Genomic DNA, 25,985 nt, shown 5'->3' on the forward strand with positions numbered 1-25,985 from the left:
TAAAACTACAAAAGTAGGATCTGGGTTTGATATATAACATTTCTAATGTTTGACTTGCATGTTTTGATATAGACTTGTGTTTTCTTGTCCTCAGCTCTATCTTCGGGTGACAACCAAAGCTCGCTGTCACTCTCGCTCCTAGAAACAGTTGAGATCTTTGAAACAGAGATCAAATCAGATCCTATGCAGGGGTTTATGAACATTCTAAGCTCTGCCTCATCTGTCAACGAGTCAGAAATGAACAGCCATTTTCACCAACCTCAAACTGACAGTAGGCTGAAAATCCAAAGAAACCCTCACAGCAGCCAACCGGAAGTACAGGAGAGTTCTAGTTTGTCTACTTCCTGTCTGTTCCTTCAGCCCACAGTGCTGCTGCACAGACTTGACCTTGCTGATATGCCATTACCTGTGTCCTCTCCAACATTGAGGATAAAGAGTGTACCTCAGTATTCTTTGACGCCTGACCCATCCTATACAATGGGGAAATCTAACAGAAGCAAGCGTGTCAAAATGTGCTCTTTATGTGGGAAGACTTTTATTGAAGCAGAAGATTTGATGGCACACATGAGATCTCACACTGAGCAGAGTCCTTACCAGTCTTTTGAAGAGCTTAACATGTCTACATCTTTTGAGGATGGGATAGAGATATCCCAGCCCCATAACACTTCACCCCTGAGCCCAACAACCTCCGAAGTTTGTCCCACTCCAAGACTGTCCTCCAAATCCAGACAGTCCTCCAAATCCAGAACATGTCACGTGTGTCACACGACTTTCTATACTGTATATTCAATGAGAAAGCACATGATTTTCAAACATGATCAGCTCATTTACCAGTGCCTTGACTGTGGAGAACAATTTGGAGAGAAAGTTTCATTTGAGGGAACATAAGGCAGAGTGCCATCCCACTCTGTCATCCAAAGCCAGAACATGCCATTTGTGTAACAAGACTTTCGGCAGCCCATATTTAATGAGAAAGCACCTAAAATCCCAACATGATCAGCTCCCTTACCAGTGCCGTGATTGTGGAGAACATTTTAAGAGGAAATGTCATTTGAAGGAACATAAGAAAAACTGCCCCACAATGTTTTCCTGCCTCAGCTGTGGAGAAAAGTTTGAGGAAAGGTGTCATTTGAAGGAGCATAAAATAAGTGTGCTTGGCAGTGAGAAAGCTCTTCTCTTGCTCTCTGTGCAAGAAGACCTTCATTGGAGCAAGGGGGTTGACCGCACACATGAGATCTCACGAGAAAAGGTCTAATTTGAAAGAACCTGAAGTGTGCTTAGCTGCAAAGAGGCGCCACTTTTGCTCGATGTGTAATAAAACATTCATTAAAGGACACGATTTGAAAGCACACTGGAGATCATGCACTTACCAGTGCACCCAGTGTTTGCAAAGCTTTGAACATCAGGAGAACTTACAGAAACATCTGCAGTATGCTCGTGAGGAGCAGCTCAACTGGAAGAGGTTAACACGTTTACACCATCTTTTGAGGAGGAGATGCCCCACAACACTTACAATGTTCGTCGCAATCAAAGATACTCTTTCAGAGCCAGAACATGCCGTCTGTGTCACAAGACATTCAACAGTATAGCTTTAATGCGAACGCACCTGAATTTCAAACATGCTCAGCTCCCTTACCAGTGCCTCTGCTGTGGAGAGAATTTCAAGAGGAAGATTAATTTCAAAGCACATAGGAAAGAGCGCTATCCCACTCCAAGTCTCCAACCCAAGGAGTCCGTCAAAGCCAGAACATGCCGCTTGTGTCACAATACTTTTGACAGTACATTTTTATGAGAAAGCACCTCAATCCCAACATGGCCAGCTCCCTTACCAGTGCCTGGGCTGTGGAGGAAATTTCATAAAGAACTCTCATTTGAGGGAGCACAAAAAAAGAGTGCTTTCAGAGACCACAGCAAGACTTGAGGGAGTCAAATGAGGGAGTCGATCCAAACCAGCACCAAAGGGATGTTGATCCAGCAGATAGCAGCAGCTCTCTGGCAACAAGGGAGATTCCACAGTCCCACAGCTCTTTAAACCTTATAACCTCCGATACACCCCCCACTCAGAAACCCTATCTTTGTGAAATATGTGGTAAGGATTTCCTGATGCTGTTTCGAAATGAAAGAACATATGAGAGCACACACAGGAGAGCGCCCTTTCCCTTGCCGAGACTGTGGCAAAGGTTTTAGCAGAAGGCGGAGTCTGAAACGCCATCGATTGATTCATACAGAAGGTCGGCCATTCCTTTGCACAGACTGCGGCAAACGTTTTTCTACAGAGGCCAGTCTGAAATCGCATCGATTGATTCATACTGGAGAATGGCCATTTGCATGCACTTTATGCAAGTTGAGCTATCTCACAAAAAAACACCTGCAAAGACATATGAAAAAACATTGTTTTAAAACAAAACATTTTGACGGTGTGTATGATGTGCAAAAGCTTTTTTTTTTACAGTGAGTAGTCAGTTGAGTCCAGCTGTTGTGTGTACATTTTCCTATTTAAGTAACCCAGCCTGAAGACTTGGTTTTACAAGGTGATGGGCAGGCTTAAGCTCAGCAGGCTAACACAGTCTTGTGGTGCACAGGAGACCTGGTCTCAAATCCAGTAAGTAACACCAGCAACCCCTTCTCACCAAATTTTTCTACTGAATTTACTTTTAGTACTGCAAATGACTTTTACTTTGACTCATTATTATGATGAATGTGTCATTTTAGATTGTATTCCTCGTGGAGAATTGATAACATTACTGCCTCAGGTGTATATGTGTTCATCCTGTCCTACAAATCAATTACGCATCTTCTGTGTTTTATTAGTCATGCCACATGTAATTTTTAGTGGTGTAAAGTACTTAAGTATTACTTTAAAGTATTTTTACTTTTACTTTTTACTTTTTTGGGTATCTGTACTTTACTATTTATATTTTTTACCACTTTTACGTCACTACATTCCAAAATAAAATAATGTACTTTTTACTCCATACATTTGCCCTGACACCCAAAAGCACTCGTTACATTTTAAATGCTTAACAGGACAGGAAATTGCCCCAATTCACACACTTATCTAGAGAACATCCCACCTGTCTATGAACTGGCGGACTCACTAAACACAAATGCTTCATTTGTAAATTATGTTTGACTGTGCCCCTGCCTATGCGTCAAATAAATATCCAAGAAATTCGTGCCGCCTAGTTTGTTAACATAAGGAATTTTAAATGATTTTTACTTTCTTGATACTTAATTATATTTTAGCAATTACATTTTACCTTTGACACTTAAGTATATTTAAAACCAAATACTTTTAGACTTTTACCCAAGTAGTATTTTATTGGGTGACTTTCACTTTTACTTGAGTCATTTTCTATTAAGGTACCTTTTGGTGGAACCATTTGTGGTTTCAGGGTGGATGAGAAAGGAGTTTGGTGCAGTTGAATCAGTGACGGTAACCTGTAGTGGACTTGTGATATTTGTTTTGTGTTTCTTCTGACCAGAGGGAGAAGTCGCTCCGTGTCACACAACTTGGGTGATCTGTTCGATCTTTTTCTTGCTTTGCTTTTAGGAACGGGGTACCATTAAGTGATTTCTAGGGTAGGGTTAATTGTAGAGGTGGAGCAACTGAAGTTGAGAATTCCGGGGGTTCATAGGAGTCATTGTCAGTCCTTTTGAGTTTTGAGTCAGAGTCTCCACGACAGTCATGTTAGGATATATCAGTTATCCTTTTTGAGCTTTTGTGTAGAATTCACCGCGCTGTTTCAAGTGCAGCGTTTATGGTCATGGCGCAGCAGTGTGTAGGAGGGTGATTCCAAGATTTGGGAAGTGTGCAGGAAGGCATGGAACAGAGGATTGTGTAGTTTCGGTGGATAAAGTTGTGTGTCAACTGTAGGGGCGCCCATGTTGCTGGGGATCGGAAGTGTCCAGGGCGATAGAGGCAGGTTGAAGTGGCCAGAGTCAGAGTAGTGCTGGTTTCGTATGCTGAGGCAATGAAGAAAGTAGAGGAGGATGGGTCAAGGGTGAGGGATGCTTTTTATTTTTTAAATATATTTTTTCACCTTTATTTAACCAGGTAGGCTAGTTGAGAACAAGTTCCCATTTACAACTTAGAGGATCCCAGTGAGCAGTATATTTGTGTCAGGACTGAGGGAGTTATTTATGCTTCAGTAAGGTTTGCTTCTTAGCATTCATAGCAATGGTTATCAACTGTACTGCAGAAATGGAATGTAAATCACAGAACATAGATGTGGTGGCAGCTGTAGAGAAGTATTTGGGTATACCAGATTTGAGTTACATGGTGTGTTGAAGGATGGTGTCCTGTCCTCCCAGGCTGTTGGCATGGTGCAGGAGCAGATAGTGTCAAAGTAGTGGAATGTGGTAGTGGGTTTTTAATGAGTGTACGTGGCAGCTGCGGAGAAGTAACTTGGTGTACAACATTTTACTGCAGAAAATGTAATGGCGTGGTGATTTGTAATTGTTTTAATGAAATAGTGGTATATAGGTGTAGGGTTAGTCTGTGGTCCAAATAATAAAAAATAATAAAACATTTGTAACAGGAATAATGAAGAGAATTTAATGTAGGTAGGCCGTGACCAACCTCACACTCCACTAGCTGGCGATGTAAGCACCTTCAGGTTGGTTGCGATCCGCTAAACAAATTTAAATAAAAAGACAAAAATAACCTGCAGGTTCCATATTTGGGTTATGGGTGGTTTGTATATGGATCGGCAGCCAAAACGGCACTATAGCGCCTGTATAGGATAAAGTTAAGGGCCCTGTGATTGTGTGTGGGTGCCTTCAGGACGACCTCTGTTGAGGCATTGCAGGTGGATAGTGGGGAACTGCCACTAAGGATAAGGCGGACAATCTTGCTGGGCGAGGTTGAAAGGGAGTTCAGAGGGACATCCTGCAGTCACAGCTACTGGGGAATGCTGGGAGCAAGGAGTGGGTATTCAGAGGGAGTACGGGAAGACAATTGGGCAGAAAGTGGTAGAATATGGACTGGGGGAGAGAGAGATAAGGTCGGGAATTACATTGGGGAATGTTCCTCCGTGGCTGTTTCCGAAACCACGTGTGGATATGATTGAGCGTAGGATAGAATGAGGTGAGGACGGGAGACGGTGTGTGGAGAGATACTGTACATAGATCATCAGTTTTATTTGTTTTTAAGGATATATAGAGATGGTTCAAAGGATCCAGGCTGGGGTGGGGTCAGGGGTGTATATCAAAGATTTCAATGTTAGAGTTTGTAAGCGGTTAACTTATTATGTGTCAGTGTATGCCGGCCGAGTTGTTGGCCATGATTATAGGTTTGAGATGGGTGGAGGAGGTGAATCCACTCAGTGGTGATCTGCTCTGATTCAGCTGCAGTGTTGAGCAGTGTGAAGACGAGCAGGTCGGATAGGGGAGACTTGTTTGTGGAGATGATGGTGCTGTTAATGGGATTGGAGAGGATGGGAGTGGTGGTAAGCTTTTGCTGGTTTCCCGCCCATGGAGGGTAATGAGAAAGCTGATGTGGTGGCTAAGAGTGCGGTGAGGAGAGAGGTGGTAGATATTCAGGTACCGCAGGGAAGTCCTTGATCTGGGTAAAAGGGCTCGACCTTTGGCAAAGGTTGTGCGATGCCAGTAGTAAGGGGAGGCAATTGTACTGCGTACACCAGTCAATTAAGGAAGAGGTGGGGAGTATGGGATGTAGGAGAGAGGAAGTTGTGTGAGGTAAACTACGAATGCCACGTTATGGATGATAGGGAGACATGAAACAGGTCTGTGTGATGAGTGTTTAGTGGCGGAAACAGTGGCGCATGTGTTGATATTTTGTGAACTGTATAACATATTTAGGGAGAGATTGTGTGAAAGGGTAAGAAGGATGGACAGGGTTGGGGTGGGGAGAGGGAAGTTGGTGTCTAGGGCTCTATTTCACTTTCTTAGAAGAACAGGACTAATGAAGATCATTTGATGTAGTTAGGTAGGCAGTGACTAGCCTCACACTCCAGTACAGTAGGTGGCGGTGTATGCACTTTAACATTTAGATGCGACCCGCCAACCAAATCTCGAAGAAGAAGTAACGTTGTTTCTTCCTGGTTTTATTGGTAAACTCTGGAGTGGCGATAGCACATTTTGTTTCCAAAAAAAAGCCAGTTAAGTAATACACTACAGTTAACACTGGAAGCTCGACATGCAAAAACATCTTAAGGAAGAAGGTAAATAAAACACAAAACAATAGAGCAAAATTGCAGATGCAAATAGCTAGCGCTTTATTTCCATGAATGATCTGTAGTACAATATTATTAAAACCTCTTGAATGTAATCAAAAATGTAATTTACGTAATCGCCGAAAGTCATGATTTGTCATGAGGGCCATAAACGATTACTAGTAATGCTGCGTACTCCAAGAAAGGTAAAAATCTCACCTTTCTGGTAAATTTAAAAAACAAAATTGCTGAGGTGTAGTCACTTGTGAAGACACACGCTCAAGTACACAGTACAAATATGAAAATAAGACATTTTATATTTCTGTATGAATATGGCTTGAAATGTGCCTAGTTTTGAAAGGTCTATTTTGATTACATTTGCCCCCACTGCTGTGAACTTCTCACAGAGCCCTAGCTTGGCTTCCTGAACTAGTTAGGAACTCGACTTTCATCTCATATTAATATTGTCTGTCAATGACAAAGTGTTTTTTGTTTCAAATCTATTAATTATTTTAGATTACTGTCTATAAATCGTAGGGCTGACCCCAATTAGTCGACTGGGCGATTGTATTGGTCGTTAGGCTGTTGGTCGCCCAAGATTGTTAATGCTCGACTAAAACAAATTCATATAGTTGCGCCCATCTCAGTGAACTAATGCATTGCGGAGACCTAGACTAAAAGCCAATTTATGCTTGATTCGAAAATGTGGTCGGAGGCTCCATAATTGTGGAGGCATGCAGAGGCCAAATCAAGCTCTGTACTGCATCGCCGTGCACCTCCCAAATTTTGTAACAATACGGAGGGCTCTGTACAGCTCCGCATTGATCTGATTGGTTGACAGTAGGTGGGAGTGGTTCATCCTGTATAATACACAGACTCACTTCCTTGACAACAGCTCTCCACTGCTCCGCGAAGCGCAATAAGTATGAATGCCCTGACTTCTGCATGGCCAATGTAGACGCTGTGTTGACTATTCGCCCAGATGCACTTCTCTATCCAAATTGTGCATATTTATCGTTTCATAACTTTATTGTGTGAATTGTTTGCATTTGATTGTTAGTGTATATCAATTCCCCATTCCATATATCACCAGTAGTACATTTACTGTTAATTCCTATCATTTCTAATACAATGTTTGTTACTTTGGTTATGGTCATTTCTTTTAATGCATCAAATATTATTATTTCAGCCTTCCCATTCTCACTGTCAGAGTGAACACGTTGTTTGCAGAGTGCACAGCCTATGGTATACTTGTGAGAAACAGGTTTTGGTTTATTTCATTCCATTTATGAGTAATGTAAATGTATACATACATTGCCTTTTGTTTTGGAGTGCTCCTGCCAGTGTTAAGTAAATACACGCATGCATAGATGTAGGTCTATAGGCTACCTGGCCTGCGTGCAAATGTAGGCATATAAATGTAACCATTTGGGGATCTGATAGTATTTCTGATTGGCTTAACACACCACCACTAATGAACCGTCATGCTCTGATCCAGTGGAATCAATGCTTGACTTGGAATGAAATAGGTTCTGGTACTCATTTTGGGTGCTGGTACTGTTTATATTTAGGTGCATGAGCTCCACGATACTTTTGAGATACTATTCTTAAAGAGGAACAGGAGCTCAAGCAGTAGAACATTTGAAATGCCGATACTCAGCTCCAGTGAGCTCCTGCCCAAGTCAAGCACGGCTTCTTATCCCTCGCGCAAATAGCCTACAGCTGTGTCTGTCCAGAGCTCACTGGCATGGGAAACTCTGAGAGCACAGAATAGTTTATACTATGTTGCAAGTTTGCTAGCACAAGCTTCGGGCCTGACCCAAGTTAATAGTTGATACAATGTTTCAAGTTTGTTACAGACAGGCCATGTGTAGCCAATGTGATTTATAGGACATTTATTTTAATCAGGATATTTTCTACCTGCAGGCTGCAATGTTTTTATTTGTTGGCTTTATGTGGGATATTTTTTACATAGTTGTCAATGGCATGAGAAGTAATGTTTTACGTTTGTATCTTTTTCATTTAGATTTGGATAGAATTTTGATTAACCACATGACAATGTTTTGTGGTATGAAGACATCATTATAAATTAAATTAAACTGTGTCACGAAAATGTGCATATCAAAACCATAACTGGCACACAGATTGGTAGAAACGGTAAGATAAATTGGCATTCCACATGAGAAAGGTTGCCGACTCCTCGTGTAGCCTATTACCGTCAACTTCAGGAGAGTAATGGCCGAATCTGCGAAAGCCAGCAGGAGCGGGAGGAGAATAGTTGAGTCAGGTATTTTTTCTTCTTCTGGTTATCTGGATCTCTGGTGCCCTCTTGAGGCATCAAACCGTAAGCTTAAAGCATCATACAAACTCAATGCATATTGTTGATTTGATTAAAACACATAGGGTGTGTCTACATATGGAAAAATACATGTATAAACATTTAGAGCAATCAATTGGTCGAAAGAACATACGACTTTCGGTTGACACAATATTTTTTTTAGTCAGGGACAGCCTTAGTAAATCGACCTCTGAATATGCTACAGTGACGAAACCATTCTCCTGCTGCGTTATGGTGTAAGGATTCCAGGCATATGCGTTGTTAGTAGCTGTGACGTAGGGTTCAGCCAGGAGTTGGATAGTCGAAAGAGCAAATTAAATGGTGCGAGGGACATCCCAGCTTCAAGTGGTGTCAGATTTCACATCCCGCTTCATACAGGCAGAAGAGACAAACTCCTGTGTCCATGAGACGCAGGGCTACCGCTCAATGTGAGACATTTTGATCTACGGTGTCCACAGATAGATTTATAAGCGAAAATGTAGGTCGGAAACGGTTCCAGAACCACTCAGGTTCCCTAAACAGGGGACTTTACATCAAAGAGTATTTAAGGGGCAATCTGTGATTTCTATATCAATTTTTTTTACTTTAAATGGAATAGTGCTGAGTGATTAGTGCGGTTCGATTATTTTTTAAGGAAATCATGGTTTTTGATTTGGGTTGAATGCTGTAACAACACAGAATAAACAATGAATAAAAGTCCCATGATGGTAGTGACTGCCCATTACTGCATATCACTTATTAACCATCATTTATTCACATTACTGTACTAAAGTATTTCAGTTGTGCATATTATTTGACGACTATAATTTAATTCTAAGTGATCTCTATAGAGCCGCTCCCTATGCAGTCTGACAAAATAACTATTTTTTAGTTCTTCAAAGTAAATAAGACACTTTAATGAGTGTTGAATACCAACTGTCAATCACTTTGATCATGTATTTTCAGGTAGAGATACCTGTGTGCGGCTCTTTTATTTTCATTGTAGTTAATTACCACGTTTTAAACTATGTTGAAAATTGTTATGTTGGAAACTACAACTCCCTACGACATCACAGTTGGGGCTGTATCTGATTTATCTGTAAAGAAACTGAAGTGTGCGTTTAGAGCGCACCAAAAAAACGAACGAAATGGAATTAAAATAATTGAACCGACTTCTTGAAGAATATAATGTATTCCTCATGAGCTTAGTTCAACTGTCGTACTCCATCAGAACCCAAAATAAAAGCTTGTTTTACTAGTTTGTTTGTAAACAATGTAATTGTAAACAAATACTGTATAGCTGCAACACATGGTTAAAACTTATTTTGTCATGGATGGTCAGGCCTTGTATCCATAGCTCTGTTCATGAATTTGAGAGTGTTTACATTTCTCCAGTAGTGGGGTGACTGCAGATTGCCTCTAGAAAAATACAATAAATATTATTTTACATAATTCTTTCTTGTTTGACAACAAGAAAATCGATCAAAGATGGCTTATTATTATGAAATGATCTTCATATAAGTATTTTCTAAGGTATTTGTCATCTAGCTAACTTTCTGAATTTGTGCTTTGTGTAGATGGACCTCTTCCACTGTCGTCTTTGCGTCTTTTTGTTCCTCCACTGCGTCTGGCGTCTGCAGCTCTGTGGCAAGTTGTTCAGCGGAGAGACATAATGGACTATGGCTTGGTGGAGGAGTTTGTCACCACTGTGTTGGAGGTAGTTCCTGATCTGATGAGTTACAGAGAGCGAGTCCAACTCATCATGGGGCTGCGGGCACAGGTGAGAGATGGCATTGATGGAAAAGGAGAGGAGGGATGGGACACTTGTTCAAGTACAGGGGGACACTTGTTCATGTACAGGGGGTGAGGTCACAAACTACATACAGGGCCTTCAGAAAGTATTCATTCCTCTTAACTTACTCCACATTTTGTTGTTACAGCCTGAATTCAAAATGGATTAAATATATTTTTTTCTCACCCATCTACACATTAAGGTTGGAAGGTATTCAGATGCTCATATTGGCGCCAGGTAGCCTAGTGGTTAGAGCGTTGGACTAGTAACCGAAAGGTTGAAAGATCGAATCCCCAAGCTGACAAGGTATAAATGTGTCATTCTGCCCCTGAACAAGGCCGTTAACCCACTGTTCCTAGGCCGTCATTGAAAATAGGAATTTGTTCTTAACTGACTTGCCTAGTTAAATAAAGCTAAAATACATTTGTTAAATAAATAAATCTCACCCTGGGATTTACAGTATTACTGGTTTAGTACACAAGGGGGCTCCAAAAACGCAAAAAAAAACATTTGGAGTCTATTACCAGAATGCTAACAGAATGAGCACAAGTAATAGCGAATTTCCTGGGAGGCTGCTAGCTAAATATGCTAACAAGCTCAAAAGAAAATAAACAAATTGCAATGACAGGCAATCCAGCTCTTAAAGTTATACATATATACAGTACCAGTCAAATGTTTGGACACACCTACTCATTCCAGGGTGTTTCTTTATTTGTACTATTTTCTACATTGTAGAATAATAGTGAAGACGGGGTGAAATAACATATGGAATATTGTAGTAACAAATAAAGTGTTAAACAGTATTTATTTTATATTTGAGATTCAGCTTTGCACACTCTTGGCATTCTCTCAACCAGCTTCATGAGGTAGTCACCTGGAATGCATTTAAATTAACAGGTGTGCCTTGTTAAACGTTAATTTGTGGAATTTCTTTTCTCCTTAATGCATTTGAGCCAATCATTTGTGTTGTGACAAGGTAAGGATGGTATACAGAAGATAGCTCTATTTGGTAAAAGCCCAAGTCCATATTATGGCAAGAACAGCTCAAATATGCAAAAAGAAATGACAGTCCCTCATGACTTTTAGACATGTCAGTCAATACGGAAAATGTCAAGAACTTTGAATGGTTCTTCAAGTGCAATTGCAAAAACCATCAAGCGCTATTATGAAACTGGCTCTCATGAGAACCGGCACAGGAAAGGAAGACCCAGAGTTACCTCTGCTGCAGAGGACAAATTCATTAGAGTTGACTGCACCTCAGATTGCAGCCCAAATAAATACTTCACAGAGTTCAAGTAACAGACACATCTCAACATCAACTGTTTAGGGGAGACTGCATGAATCAGGCCTTCATGGTCGAATTGCTGCAAAGAAACCACTACTAAAGGACACCAATGAGAAGAAGAGACTTGCTTGGGCCGAGAAACACGAGAAATGGACATTAGACTGGTGGAAATCTGTCCTTTGGTCTGATGAGTTCAAATTTGAGATTTTTGATTCCAACCTCCTTGTCGATGTGAGACGCAGAGTAGGTGAACAGATGATCTCCGCATGTGTGGTTCCCACCGTGAAGCATGGAGGAGGAGGTGTAATGGTGTGGGGGAGCTTTGCTGGTGACACTGTCTGTGATTGATTTAGAATTCAAGGCACACTTATTTTGAATTCAGGACACATTCTGCAGCGATACGTCATCCCATCTGGTTTTGGGCTTAGTGGGACTATAATTTGTTTTTCAACACGACAATGACCCAAAACGCACCTCTAGGCTGTGTAAGGCCTATTTGACAAAGAAGGAGAGTGATGGAGAGCTGCATCAGATGACCTGGCTTCCACAATCACCTGACCTCAACCCAATTGAGATGGTTTGGGATGAGTTGGACCACAGAGTGAAGGAAAAGCAGCCAGCAAGTGCTCAGCATATGTGGGATCTCCTTCAAGACTGTTGGAAAAGTATTCCAGGTGAAAATGGTTGAGAGAATGCCAAAAGTGTGCAAGGCTGTCTTCAAGGCAAAGGGTGGCTACTTTGAAGAATCTAATATATAAAATATATTTGGATTTGTTTAACAAATTAACACATCCCATAGTCTCTTACTTGCAGGTTGGTGTAAATAATAATGAATTGTATTTTTTTACTCCATCAGCTGGTTCTGGAGTTGTGTCGCACAGATCACCTAGCTGACCCCGACACCATCCAGCCACACCTGAACAGGCTTAGATCCTGTGTCATCACTCATAGGGAAAAGGAGGTGAGTGCTGCTACTCAGTGAAATATCAAGACTGATAACTTTGCTGTTGTTTAACGTTGGCTAGTTAAATTGACTGACTGTTCAATGCTTGCTGTAGATTCCTGATCCAGAGGTGGAGGCATCAGAATCCAACTTCCTGAAGCTGATTCAAAGCCTGCTAGAAGACCCAATTGAGAGAGAACACTTCTTCCAGGTCAGTGTTGTCACTGACTGTGTAGCTGATCAATTATTTGTGACATTTTTCTTTAAGGTTACCAAAATGTGAAAGGTATGAATAACTTTCACATGCGTTGTAGATCATTGTTTTAATTCAAAAGCATGGACATAATGTTCTTGTTTGTTTTCTAGAATGTTTATTCAGAGGAATTCGGCCTCAAGTATGACTCCGCACTGCAGAGTCTGGTGTGGGAGTTCCTGTCTAGGCTGGAGAAGTTACTTCCAACACCAACCCTTCAACAGGTACCATGCTAAGATGTTATTGCCATCATCAGTCTACTTTCATACAACAATCACTGTACAAAGGGATCCTATACGAATCGGTTGGTAGTGGTTGGACCAAAGGTGACAGTGTTCCACTTTGGGTAAGTAGGCTTTATACCTATTCAGAAAACATACTCCAGGTGGCAGTACACACCCTTTCAGTTTGTTTACAGACTGTCAATACACTAATAGAAGTAGAAGAATAAATTGGCTACTTTAAAATGGAGATAGCCCTCAATGCCGCCACTGCAAAGATGTGCCCTCTATCCAACTCTATGGGTTAAACCAAATGTTTAAATTATATAAATGCCAAATGTCTATTCATTGGATCCAATTATGGTAGAATGCAACATCCATAGAGAGATGTTTCTATTAACTGGTTTCATATAAAATATTAATTCAGATGATATTATAGAAATGGGGATCATTGCCATTCCTCTTTCCATTAGACTGCATCTTGGTTTCTATCTGACCCTTCTATCCTGGAGGACTGTGTGCAGTTTGTGTGTCACCCCGAACCTTTGAAGACCCTACTCCAGTACCAAAACAACACATATGAATATGTGGACACCAACGGTAAGAGCTACGTTACTCTGAGCTTTAATGTATGACATAAAAATAAGCAAACTTGAACTCACTGTTCTATATTGTGGAGCTCCGCCCCATAGGGGAGTTCTGGGCAGCGGGGTAATAGCCTGAATAGCCTGAGAATAGCCTGAGAGAAGATTATGCACACACCTGCAACCAATGGGAGCACAGGTGTCCCTATATAAAAGGGACGCTTCCCCTCAATCAGCCTCCCATTATCTTCAGTGACTTGAACCGGACTGAAGAAGCCGAGAAGTCTCAGGATGAACCCGCCGTCGATTTCGAAGTCTCAACGTTGTCCATCTAAATGAGCACACTGGTATTTACACCCAACCCAAAAGCTCTTTGAAGAGCTCAGTGTCACTGCTCCTCTGTGGACTCACATGACCTGTGTTTCGTGTGCTTAGGGTCACAGCACGCTAGGAGCATCCTCACAAATCTCCCACAATGCCCTAGCTGAGCCCTCCTTTCTTTAAAGGAAAGAAGCATCAGTGGGCATTTTTTAGGGAGGATTTTCCTCTAGAGGAAGCAATGTCAGCCTCAGTTTCTGAGGCATCATATGATTGCACCGCTTCTGGAGATGACAAGGATGTTGGTAGGTGCATGGATGTTTCTCCGGAACACTCCATTCCATTCCACTGACCGAATTTGGGGGAAAAACTCCCTCAGGAGAGTGCAAGATTTTTCTCATCCTTGTGCGAGGACAAGGTGGACTCTGACTACTCAGCAGCCCCTTCACGTCATGGCCTCTCTGCGCTCTTAGTTTCCAGGGCTCATTGAGAGGGCTGCGAGCCGGCTAGAGCTCCAGCTGCCCCCCCATTCCCCCCAACCCGGAGGTGGATATGATGGAGGCGGCCCCTATTCTCGGCCAAGAAGGGTGGCGGAGCCATTGGCTCCTGCCATGCCCTCGCTCAGAAAGTACGTGGAGTATGAGAGTCACCTTTGATGGCACTCGCGCCGGCCAAAGCTTATATCCCATTCACAAGAGTGGACAGCAGACGAGTGGGAATTTCTCAGGGGATCCCCAGGCTCGAGAGCGCCATGGCTGCGTATCTCGTCCCGGGTTCGAGCTCCTGACCCTCGTCCAAGAAGGCTTCTCTACCCACATCAAAGGACCGACTCAACAACGCAGCCGGTTGAGAAGTCCTTTGTACTCTGGGCCCAGGCTGTAGCAGCAGCAAATAATATTGCCCTCCTGGCAGCCTCTCTGTCCCGTCTCACTACGGGTAAGACTGGGCTGTCGGAGGAAGAGACAGAAGAAGCGTCACCCAAGTGTCGGCTGTGTGCGCGGGGAGGTCCATGGTCACTATGGTGGTCGCGGAACGACACCGCTGGCTGTCTCTGACAGCCATGAAGGAGACCGACAAAGCCATGCTGTTGAACTCCCCCATCTCTAACGACGGCCTCTTCGGAGTCACCGCCAAAGAAGCAAAGGAGCGTGTTGGGAAGCTGGATTAGGAGAGGACAGGCTTTTGGACTGGTTTACATTGTGTTCTCAAGATGGATCCGAGGAATGGCTGCCAAGGTAGAGATGTACATGAAAATAGCAATACGTGTGCACCGTCAGTAAATCAAACTTTTTATTGAAGCCTCTCAGATAATTTTTTTCCTGTTGGTTTCCTGGGAAATGGCTGGATTTGGCTTTAATAAAGGTGCAGGACGAGCTAGATTGCTACCCAGAGACCCACCCAGTTCTACCGTCACATGTAGACCTGGGTCTAGTGCCAGACAGCGAGCCCGGCGACAGACGACAACAGCGCTACGAGAGTGGGCCCCTCTTCTGGTGGCCAGAAGAGACGTCGGCCATGATGAGACGAGGGGGAGAGGATAGAGGAGAGTACATCGCCCTGTTCGATTGTGCCCACTATCCCCCCCCCTCCCCACCACTGTATAGGGATTGAGTAGCCAACATGTTGTTTGTATAATAAAGACTGTTCCAATTGACTTTTGTCACAAGAGAACCTCTTTTCCATGACAACCAAAGAGTAATGTGGCTGAGGTGTTAAAGAGCAGCCTGGGACGTTGGTGAAGGGTGACTCCTCCCCCGTTTTTGGGCGTGGTGGAAACAGTGAGGAAATCGCCAGAGAAAGTCGTCGCTCTCACTGCAGAGATTATGGAACTTTTGGCGAAGGAGGCGCAGTCACAGTACATTCCCGCAAGCAAAGGAACAACGGGCTATATTCGCCCTACTTCCTAGTGCCAAAATAGACGGGGGGCAATACTGGATCTACACATTCTCAACGAGAGTGTAGCCACAAAGGGCCCTTTCGAATGCTTATGACAAAGCATCTGCTGGAATGTGTCCACAACAGACTTTTGTATAAAAGTAGACCTAAAGGACATGTACTTCCATGTGCCGGTACATCCACGTCACAGGAAGTTTCTGTGTTTCGCCTCCCAAGGGGTACGAGTATGTGAGAATGCCATTCGGGTTCACCCTGGCACCTGGCACCTTTTCCAAATGCGTGGAGGCGGCAATAGAACCGTTGCGTCGTCAGCGGATAAGGGATGTGGCCTACCTAGACGACCTACTGGTCTCGCCTCATCAGCAGAGCTGGCGATCGCACACACGACACAGACTGTGATTCATCGCACGCGTGTGGGGGTTTGCTGTGAATTAGGGAAAGAGTGCACCTTGGCCCAGTCATCGGATTGTCTATCTGGGATTGCAGCTAGACTATGTGACTATGAAGGCTCGAACTTCGGATCCTTGTCGGGCTGCCCTGTTGCTAGCCCTACGAAGGTTTCATCCGAATCACACAGTGATGGCGCATTCGGTCATGACACTCTTGGGTCTCATGTCGTCATGTCGTCTGAGAAATCAGTATGATATGTCTTCTAACCATGGTCCAGTCTGTACTCAGCAAAGCGGATTGGAGGACTTAAACTAAGTGGAAAAACTGCCGGACCGATGGACTGGTTTCCTTCAGGTCCGCTTTTACCTGTTAGGGTGACTATGTGACATGACTCCTGACTGAGAGATCAATACAATAGAGGTCATGTATTCTAACCTGCCCACAGGTCTATGACTATGTTTGGGCGGAAGGATGAGGGAAATAGTTCCTGTAACTAGTATTACAGTCCTATTAGACCAATCTATTGAATATTGACAGGATATTGAAGTATCATCCATCTGCTGGTTCAGATTAGTAAGGCTCATATTCTGTTTATCTGCCCACTAGCCATTGACTATGTCTCTGGACTGAGTGGGGCGGATTGTACTGAGGACACAGTATATTGTGACACAGTGTGGTCGCAGCCATTGCTGGGCCCGACCTTTTCATTAAGTTGGAAGTCTTAGGCTCGGCGGAAAGTACATTACGGAGCGTTTGCGCTCCACCTTAAACCTCTAGGAGCAGAGCTCCCCTATGGGGCTCCGCTCTACGATATAGAACGATAGTTACCGGAGTGGTATCTCCAGTTCTATGAGTGGAGCAGAGCCCCATAGGACTTAAGGCCCTGCCGACCCCCAGTCTTGCGGAAGATAATTTTTGGGGAGGCTGATTTGAGGGGAAGCGTCCCCTTATATAGGGACACCTGTGCTCCCATTGGCTGCAGGTGTGTGCATAATTTTCTCTCAGGCTATTCAAACCACTAGGAGCAGAGCTCCCTCATGGGGCTCCGCCCCACTCATAGAATTGGAGTTACAACTCCGGTAACTATCGTTCACTACTATATCATATAGAGGTCAACCGATTATGATTTTTCAACGCTGATACCGATTATTGGAGGACGTAAAAAGCCGATACCAATTAATTAATAATGACAATTACAACACTGAATGAACAATGAACACTTATTTTAACTTAATGTAATACATAAATAAAATAAATTTAGCCTCAAATAAATAATGAAACATGTTCAATTTGATTTAAGTAATGCAAAAACAAAGTGTTGGAGAAGAAAGTAAAAGTGCAATATGTGCCATGTAAGAAAGCTAACGTTTAAGTTCCTTGCGCAGAACATATGAAAGCTGGTGGTTCCTTTTAACATGAGTCTTCAATATTCCCAGGTAAGAAGTTTTAGGTTGTAGTTATTATAGGAATTATAGGACTATTTCTCTCTATACCATTTGTATTTCATTAACCTTTGACTATTGGATGTTCTTATAGGCACTTTAGTATTGCCAGTGTAACAGTATAGATTCCGTCCCTCTCCTCGCTCCTCCCTGGGCTCGAACCAGGAACATAACGACAACAGCCACCCTCGAAGCAGCGTTACCCATGCAGAGCAAGGGGAACAACCACTCCAAGTCTCAGAGCGAGTGACGTTTGAAACACTATTAGCTCGCACACCGCTAAATAGATAGCCATTTCACATTGGTTACACCAGCCTCATCTCGGGACTTGATAGGCTTGAAGTCATAAACAGCGCAAATGCTTGACGCACAACGAAGAGCTGCTGGCAAAATGCACTAAAGTGCTGTTTGAATGAATGCTTACGAGCCTGCTGCTGCCTTCCACCGCTCAGTCAGAGTGCTCTATCAAATCATAGACTTAGTTATAACATAATAACACACAGAAATACGAGCCTTAGGTCATTAATATGGTCGAATCCGGAAACTATCATCTCGAAAACAAGACGTTTATTCTTTCAGTGAAATACGGAACCGTTCTGTATTTTATCTAAGGGGTGGCATCCATTAGTCTAAATATTCCTGTTACATTGCACAACCTTCAATGTTATGTCATAATTACGTAAAATTCTGGCAAATTAGGCGGGCCAAACTGTTGCATATACACTGACTGCGTGCAATGAACGCAAGAGAAGTGACACAATTTCACCTGTTTAAATTGCCTGCTAACCTGGATTTCTTTCAGCTAAATATGCAGGTTTAAAAATATATACTTCTGTGTATTGATTTTAAGAAAGGCATTGATGTTCATGGTTAGGTACACCTTGTAGCAAGGATACGCACCGCATCAATTATATGCAACGCAGGACACGCTAGATAAACTAGTAATATCATCAACCATGTGATTATGATTGATTGATTGTTTTTTATAAGATAAGTTTAATGCTAGCTAGCAACTTACCTTGGCTTACTGCATTCGCGTAACAGGCGGTGTCCTCGTGGGATGTGCAATGGGAGGCAGGTGGTTAGAGCGTTGGACTAGTTAACTGTAAGGTTGCAAAATTGAATCCCCTGAGCTGACGAGGTGAAATTCTGTCGTTCTGCCCCTGAACGAGGCAGTTAACCCACCATTCCTAGTCCTTCAATTGAAAATAAGATGTTTTTCTTTGCTGACTTTCCTAGTTAAATAAAGATTAAATAAAGGTGTAAAAAAAAATTCGACGGCCACATTGGTGTCCAAAAATACCGATTTCCGATTGTTATGAAAACTTGAAATCGGCCCTAATTAAATCGGCCATTCCGATTAATCAGTCAACCTCTAGTATCATATAAATGCTGGTTGTTTATTATCAATGCCATAAAAAGACATCGGTTTGTGTTCCTAAAACTAAAGAAGATGAACCAGGGTTTGTTTGACATGGACTTTCCTTGTCTTCCTTGTCTTCCTGTCTCAGCTCTATCTTCGGTCGACTACATCCTCTCATCGCTGTCGCTCTCTCCACTAAAGACAGTTGTGATCTTTCCAGATCAAACTGACCCAGAGATCAAATCAGAACCCATGGAGGAACCTTTGCCATATGAACATATGAACATTCATAGCCTAGCCTCATCTGACAACGATTCAGAAATGCTTCCTTTGTTGGAGTCAGATTACGTGAAGAGCGTAGAAGGGGTGCATTCAGACGGATATTTGAATGTTGAGATTTTGTCTTTACAAATTCAAGGTTCAGAAGAGGTGTGTATACACAAGGAAACTACTGAGGGAGACCTTAAACACGAGACAGTTGACAAAGAGTCAGCAAGAGAGAGAGAACTAGATGGAGCTTTTCACCAACCTCAAACTGACAGTGGGCTATCAATACAAAAACCTCACAGCAACCAACAGAAAGTGCAGGACAGTTCTAGTTTGTCAACTTCCTGTCTGCTCCGTCAGCCCACGGTGCTGCTGCACCGACTTGACATGACTGATATGCCGTTACCTGTGTCATCTCCAACATTGAGTCCAACATTGAGGAGAAAGAGGCTTCAAATGAAAAAAGGGCGATCCCAAGGACAGAGAGCAGGATGGGTCATATCACCAGAAAGTAAGAGCAATGCCAATGGACAGCCACCACCAGAGACTGAGTAAGAATTTATTATACTGGAAACAATTCTTGCTACTGGTAATCTTCCATTACAATCCTAACGCTCCTTCAATTTGGTCTTTTTCAGACAAGACAGTGTAACCTCAGACGATGATGCTCCCAAGAAAAGGAAAGCTGGTAGGAAAATCATCATCCTAGCTATGATTCAGGCTCTCAATTTTATACAGAATCTGCTTCTTAAAGTGATATTTGGCTCAACGTTTATAATACGTTAATGGTAAGCTCAGTATTTTACAACGTGATGCCGGATGGTTTCTCACCCTGAAAGTATACTATAGGCCAGGAGAAACTGTAATCCATGGTTCAGTTTTCTACAAAATTCAGCTAATTTCAGTCACCGCTTGCCAACAATGAATGGGAGTGGTAGGGGTATGTGGTGCCTGTTGAAAAGAATGGCCAACTCATGTATATCAGGCACCAGATACCCCTCCCATTGAGTTTTAGCTAGGGTGGCTACGGTTACCTGGAGATTGTAGTGGCTGTTTAAAGAACCAAACCATGGATTACAGTTTATCCCGGCCCATAGACGACTATCAGGGGGAGAAACCATCTGACATTAAGTTTTAAAGTACTTCCCCTTCAATCACTTGCCTTGGAATGCACGTTCAAAAAGTCACACATTTGGCAATTTTGTTAATAGCATAAAACCTATGGCTGCTAAAGTTAAAGCAATTTGCATGTCTTAGCCAGACAGTGTATCTATAACCGTTTGACCCTTACTTGTTCTCCCAGATTTTGCCATGTTTTGAGATCACTATTTTTTTATTTTCAACTCTAGGTAGAGGCCTAGAGGAGGAGACACTGCACCACCACGTCAAGGACGTTCACTCAGAGGAGTGCAGTGGACAGAACAGAGAACCTTTTGACAGTGTGCCTCAGTATTCTTTGGCCCCTGACCTATCCCATGTAATTGGGCAGTCTACTAGAAGCAAGCGGGTCAAAATGTGCTCCTTTTGTAGGAAGACCTTCATTGGAGCAAAGGATTTGACGGCACACATGAGATCTCATACTGAGCAGAGTCCTTACCAGTGTACCCAGTGTTTGCAAGGCTTTGAACATCATGAGGACTTACACAAACATCAACAGATTGGGTGTGAGGTGGCAACTCAACCAGAAGAGGACAACATGTCTACGGCATCTTTTGAAGAGGATAACATGTCTGCAACATCTTTTGAGGATGCGATCGAGACATCCCAGCCCAATGGCACTTCGCCCCTGAGCCCAACAACTTCTAACGTTCGTCCCAATCCAAAAGAGTTTTCCAAAGCCAGAACTTGCCATGTGTGTCAGGAAACTTTCCAAAGTGCATATTTAATGAGAAAGCACCTGAATTCCAAACACGATCAGCTCCCTTACCAGTGCTGCAACTGTGGAGAACATTTCAAGAGGAAGTTTAATTTAAAGGAACATAAGAAATTGTGCTTGGTGGCGAGCTCAACAACTTCCAACATTTGTCCCACTCCAGATCAGTCTTCCAAAGCCAGAAATTGCAGTTTGTGTAACAAGACTTTTGACAGTGCATATTTAATGAGAAAGCACCTCAAATCCAAACATGATCAACTCCCTTACCAGTGCCCGGGCTGTGGAGGAAATTTCCAAAGGAACTTTCATTTGAAGGAGCATAAAAAAGAGTGCTTGGTGGTGAAGAGTCTCCTCTCTTGCTCTCTGTGTGACAAAACTTTCATTGAAGCAAGCAATTTGACAAAACACGTGAGATCTCACACTTACCAGTGCACCAAGTGTTTGCAAAGCTTTGAACGCCAGGAAGACTTACAGAAACATCTGCAGAATGTGTTTGAAGAGCCAGCTCAATTTGAAGAGGACAACACGTCGATGCCATCTTTTGAGGATGGGACAGAGACATCCCAGCCCGACGACACTTCCAATGTCCTTCCCACTCGAAAGGAGTCTTCCAGAGCCAGAACGTGCCGTTTGTGTCACAAAACGTTTGACACTATACATTTCATGAAAAAGCACCTGAATTCCAAACATGCTCAGCTCCCTTACCAATGCCTCCACTGTGGAGAAAACTTCAGGAAGAAGTTTAATTTGAAAGAACATCAGAAAGAGTGCCATAAACCCACTCCAACACAGTTGTCCAAGGCCAGAACATGCCGTGTGTGTCACAAGACTTTTGTTAGTGTACATTTAATGAGAAAGCACCTCAAATCCAAACATGATCTGCTCCCTTACCAGTGTCTCGGCTGTGGAGACCATTTCTACAAAAATTCTCACTTGCTGAAACATGAAAAAGTTTGCTCAGCGGCAAAGAGGCTTCTCACTTGTTGTGAGTGTGGTAAGACTTTTAAGCTCTCTCAGCTTAAGAGGTGTAACCAGGTGAACCAACAGCAGGCACCTAGGGGGGGTCACCAAGAGACCAACACGACTCTAATAGTGGAAAATGGGATGGAGATACCCCAGTCCTTCAGCACAACACCCCAGAACCCAACAACCTCCAATGCTCTCACAATTCAAGGGCAATCCTCCACAATAGCCAACCATTATGAAACATGTCTTTTGTGTAATGAAACGTTTGAAAATGGAGAGAATCTGAGAAAACATATGAAATTCCAACATGATGTACGTACGTACGTGTGCCTTGTTTGCGGGGAGACATTCCAAAGCAAATCTGAACTACAGAAACATTCTGACATTCATTTGGGCTCCAGAAAGTGTCCTTTGTGTGTTAAGAATACTTCTCAATCAATGCTGCAGCACGTTCAGAGACAACAGCAAGACTCGAGGGTGTCAAGTGAGGGAGTCAACCCAAACCAGCCCCAAAGGGATGTTGATCCAGCAGATGGCAGCAGCTCGCTGGCACCAAGGGAACATGAGACAAATATCCCCCAGCCTTCAACCTATCTATGTGATACATGTGGTAAAGACTTCCCATCTCTGTGCCGATTGAAAAGACATTTGCAGGTACATACAGGAGAGCAGCCTTTTCCTTGCACGGATTGTGGCAAATGTTTTACTTGCAAGGGTAGTCTGAAAATCCATCAACGCCTTCATACAGGAGAGCGGCCATTTGCGTGCACTTTGTGCCAACAACGCTTTATCACAAATAAACACCTAAAAAGACATGTGTTTACTCACACAAGGGAAAAGCCTTTTCAGTGTTCAGCTTGTGGGAAAACCTTCAAAACGAAACAAGGCTGGAGCAGACATCAACAATTTAGGCGTTGTTACCTGGAAAAACATACTAGAGCAAGTTTTCTGGGCAATCAGAAGGACTTACAAAAACATCAGCAGATTGGGCGCGAGGACGCAGCTCAACCAGGAGAGGATAACATGTCTACAACATCCCAGGCCCATGGCACTTCAGCCCAGAGCCCAGACACTTCTAATGTTCGTCCTACCCCAAGACAGTCCTCCAAAGCCAGGACGTGCCACGTGTGTCCTGAAATCTTCCATAGTGCATATTTAATGAGAAAGCACCTGAATTCCAAACATGACCAGCTCCCTTACCAGTGCCTCGACTGTGGAGAACATTTCAAGAGGAAGTTCAATTTGAGGGAACACAAGGCAAAGTGCCATTTTACGCCTTCCTCCAAAGCCAGAAAATGCTGTTTGTGTAACAAGACTTTCAACAGTCCATATTTAATGAGAAAGCACCTCAAGTCCCAACATGATCAACTCCCTTACCAGTGCCGCGACTGTGGACATTTTTTTAAGCTGAAGTTTAATTTGAAGAAGCATAAGAAAAAATGCCCCACTCTGAAAAGACATTAGCGAGTACACGCTGGAGAGCAGAATCCTTGCACGGATTGTAGCAAACACTTTCCTTTGAAGGGTAGTTTGAAAACCCACCAACTCCTTCATACAGAAGAGCAGCCATTTGCGTGCACTTTGTGCCAAGAACGCTTTATCACGAATAAACAGCTACAAGGACATACGTTTACTCACTCAAAGGAGAAGCCTTTTCAGTATTAAGCTTGTGGGAAGGAAGACTTTCGAAACAAGGTTGGAGCAGACATCAACAATTTAGGCATGGTCAGCTGAATAAAAATATATACGAGAACAAGTTTGCTTGAAGATTGAGTAATTGTAATTCCCGACCTTCACCATTTCACTTGTGATTTTGCTTCTTATTTTATTCTCTTTGAATAGAGACATTTTTGGTTTACAAACAAACGTCACCTTTGAGTGATGCACACGCATTCTCGTGTTTAAAAAAAAAAAAGCCCTCTAGCAGAATATTTACACGCAGATGTCGACAAACGTAATAGCGATGAATAGGAAAACACAAGACTGGTGGCTATAACTATGTTCAAGGAGAGTATTATTCTTCTGGCTTTATCGAGCTCTATTTGTGATATTTCACCTTGCTGGCTTGGTAGCTTGCTAGGTAATTCATCCTCGGAAGACATCTGTGACGTTGTAGACGATTACCATCGGACTACATGTTTGTTAACTTGCATAAGCTGCATCTGAAGTTGGATGTTGTTGTATTGTCAATCCCCGATCTGAGGAAGAACTGCGTACTGCAACTTCACGACCCGGCCGGGAAATGGGTCTATTACCTATGTTCAGGAATGTCCCCCAGAGCTGTTGCCAGAGAATTTAATGTTAATTTCTCTACCATAAGCTGCTTCCAACGTCGTTTTAGAGAATTAGGCAGTACGTCCAACCGGCCTCGTAACCGCAGACCATGTGTAACCACGCCAGCCCAGGACCTCTACATCCGGCTTCATCACCTGCGGGATCGTCTGAGACCAGCCACCCGGACAGCTGATGAAACTTTGGGTTTGCACAACCGAAGGATTTCTGCACAAACTGTGGTGCTTATCGTCCTCACCAGGGTCTTGACATGACTGCAGTTTGGCGTTGTAACCGAATTCAGTGGGCAAATGCTCACCATTAATTCGCTGCACGCTGTGCTCTTCACGGATGAATCCCTGTTTCAACCGTAATGATGGCAGATGGCAGACCCACGTGTATGACGTCATGTGGGCGAGCAGTTTCCCGATGTCATCATTGTGAACAGTGTGCCCCATGTTGCTGGTGGGGTTATGGTATGGGGCAGGCATAAACTACAGACAACAAACACAACAGCATTTTATCGATGGCAATTTGAATGCACAGAGTGGTACCGTGACAAGATCCTGAGTCCAATTGTCGTGCCAGTCATCCGCCGCCATCACCTAATTTTTCAGCATGATAATGCACAGCCCCATTGTCGCAAGGATCTGTACACACTTCCTGGAATCTAAAAATGTTGCAGTTCTTCCATGGCCTGCATACTCACCAGACACGTCACCCATTGAGCATGTTTGGGATGCTCGAGAGAGACATGTACGACAGCGTGTTCCAGTGTCGGCCAATATCTAGCATACCCATTGAAGAGGAGTGGGACAACATTCCACAGGCCACAAACAACAACAGCCTGATCGACTCTATGCGAAGGAAATATGTTGCTCTGCATGAGGCAAATAGTGATCACACCAGGCACTGACTCGTTTTCTGATCCACGTCCCTATCTTTTTTATTTTATTATTATGGTATTTGTTATCATCAGATGCATATCTATATGCCCAGTTATGTGAAATCCATCATTTCGGGCCTAATGAATTTATTTCTATTGACTGATTTCTTTACATGAACTGTAGTAAAATCTTTGAAATTTTTGCATGTTTGGTTTATATTTTTTTGCTCAGCGTAGATGGTGGGCGTTGGACGCGGTTTGTGACACGCAAGGTTGTCATTTTGAATTCCAATGCAGCTTTTTTTTTTTCAACAGTATTAACGAATCACCATTGTTTTCTACTCTAAATCACTAACTCAACAGCTGGCGCAGTGGTCCAAGCACTGGTTTATGGACCAGAAGGACACAGGCTCTAATTTTGCCAATGCCCTTTCTCTAAAAAATGTCTCACAATGCCCCAATGTGTCGATATACTATCCAGTAATGAATGGTCACAGAAAGTATGGGTCGTGTTATTTAAACACCACACCGAAATAAAAAAACGAAATGATTGAAACGAGGAAGAACTTGTCACTCGTATAGTGAAACACTTTTATTTTCCGTTACGTGCCTGACACTTACATGACCCCGCACAGCTGCAGAATTAACAGTTGTTTTAAAGGGGAATTACCCCCATATTCAACTTCAATGTGCCATACACATTTGCACACGGCTCGGATCAATCGTAGTACCACAAAACATA

At 43.0% G+C, this 25,985-nt stretch overlaps 1 protein-coding gene across 3 annotated transcripts in view; it reads left to right on the forward strand.

Annotated features, from left to right (window-relative positions):
• Positions 1-25,985, forward strand: part of LOC118364609 (zinc finger protein 26-like) — a 45,926-nt gene that overhangs the window by 5,064 nt on the left and 14,877 nt on the right. The window contains exons 1-9 of one of the 3 annotated variants that reach the window (XM_035746303.2): positions 6,038-6,185; positions 10,071-10,273; positions 12,427-12,531; positions 12,629-12,724; positions 12,880-12,990; positions 13,461-13,587; positions 19,129-19,798; positions 19,886-19,935; positions 20,597-25,445. In XM_035746303.2, the coding sequence (XP_035602196.1) occupies positions 6,161-6,185; positions 10,071-10,273; positions 12,427-12,531; positions 12,629-12,724; positions 12,880-12,990; positions 13,461-13,587; positions 19,129-19,798; positions 19,886-19,935; positions 20,597-23,550 (4,341 nt within the window). In that variant the 5' untranslated portion in view covers positions 6,038-6,160 and the 3' untranslated portion in view covers positions 23,551-25,445. Of the gene's footprint in view, positions 1-6,037; positions 6,186-10,070; positions 10,274-12,426; positions 12,532-12,628; positions 12,725-12,879; positions 12,991-13,460; positions 13,588-19,128; positions 19,799-19,885; positions 19,936-20,596; positions 25,446-25,985 lie in introns of those variants that run through there. The other 2 variants (XM_052487674.1, XM_052487677.1) reach the window with 2 other exon arrangements.

Source organism: Oncorhynchus keta, chromosome 3, assembly GCF_023373465.1.
Source record: "Oncorhynchus keta strain PuntledgeMale-10-30-2019 chromosome 3, Oket_V2, whole genome shotgun sequence".
Taxonomy (NCBI): Eukaryota; Metazoa; Chordata; class Actinopteri; order Salmoniformes; family Salmonidae; genus Oncorhynchus; species Oncorhynchus keta.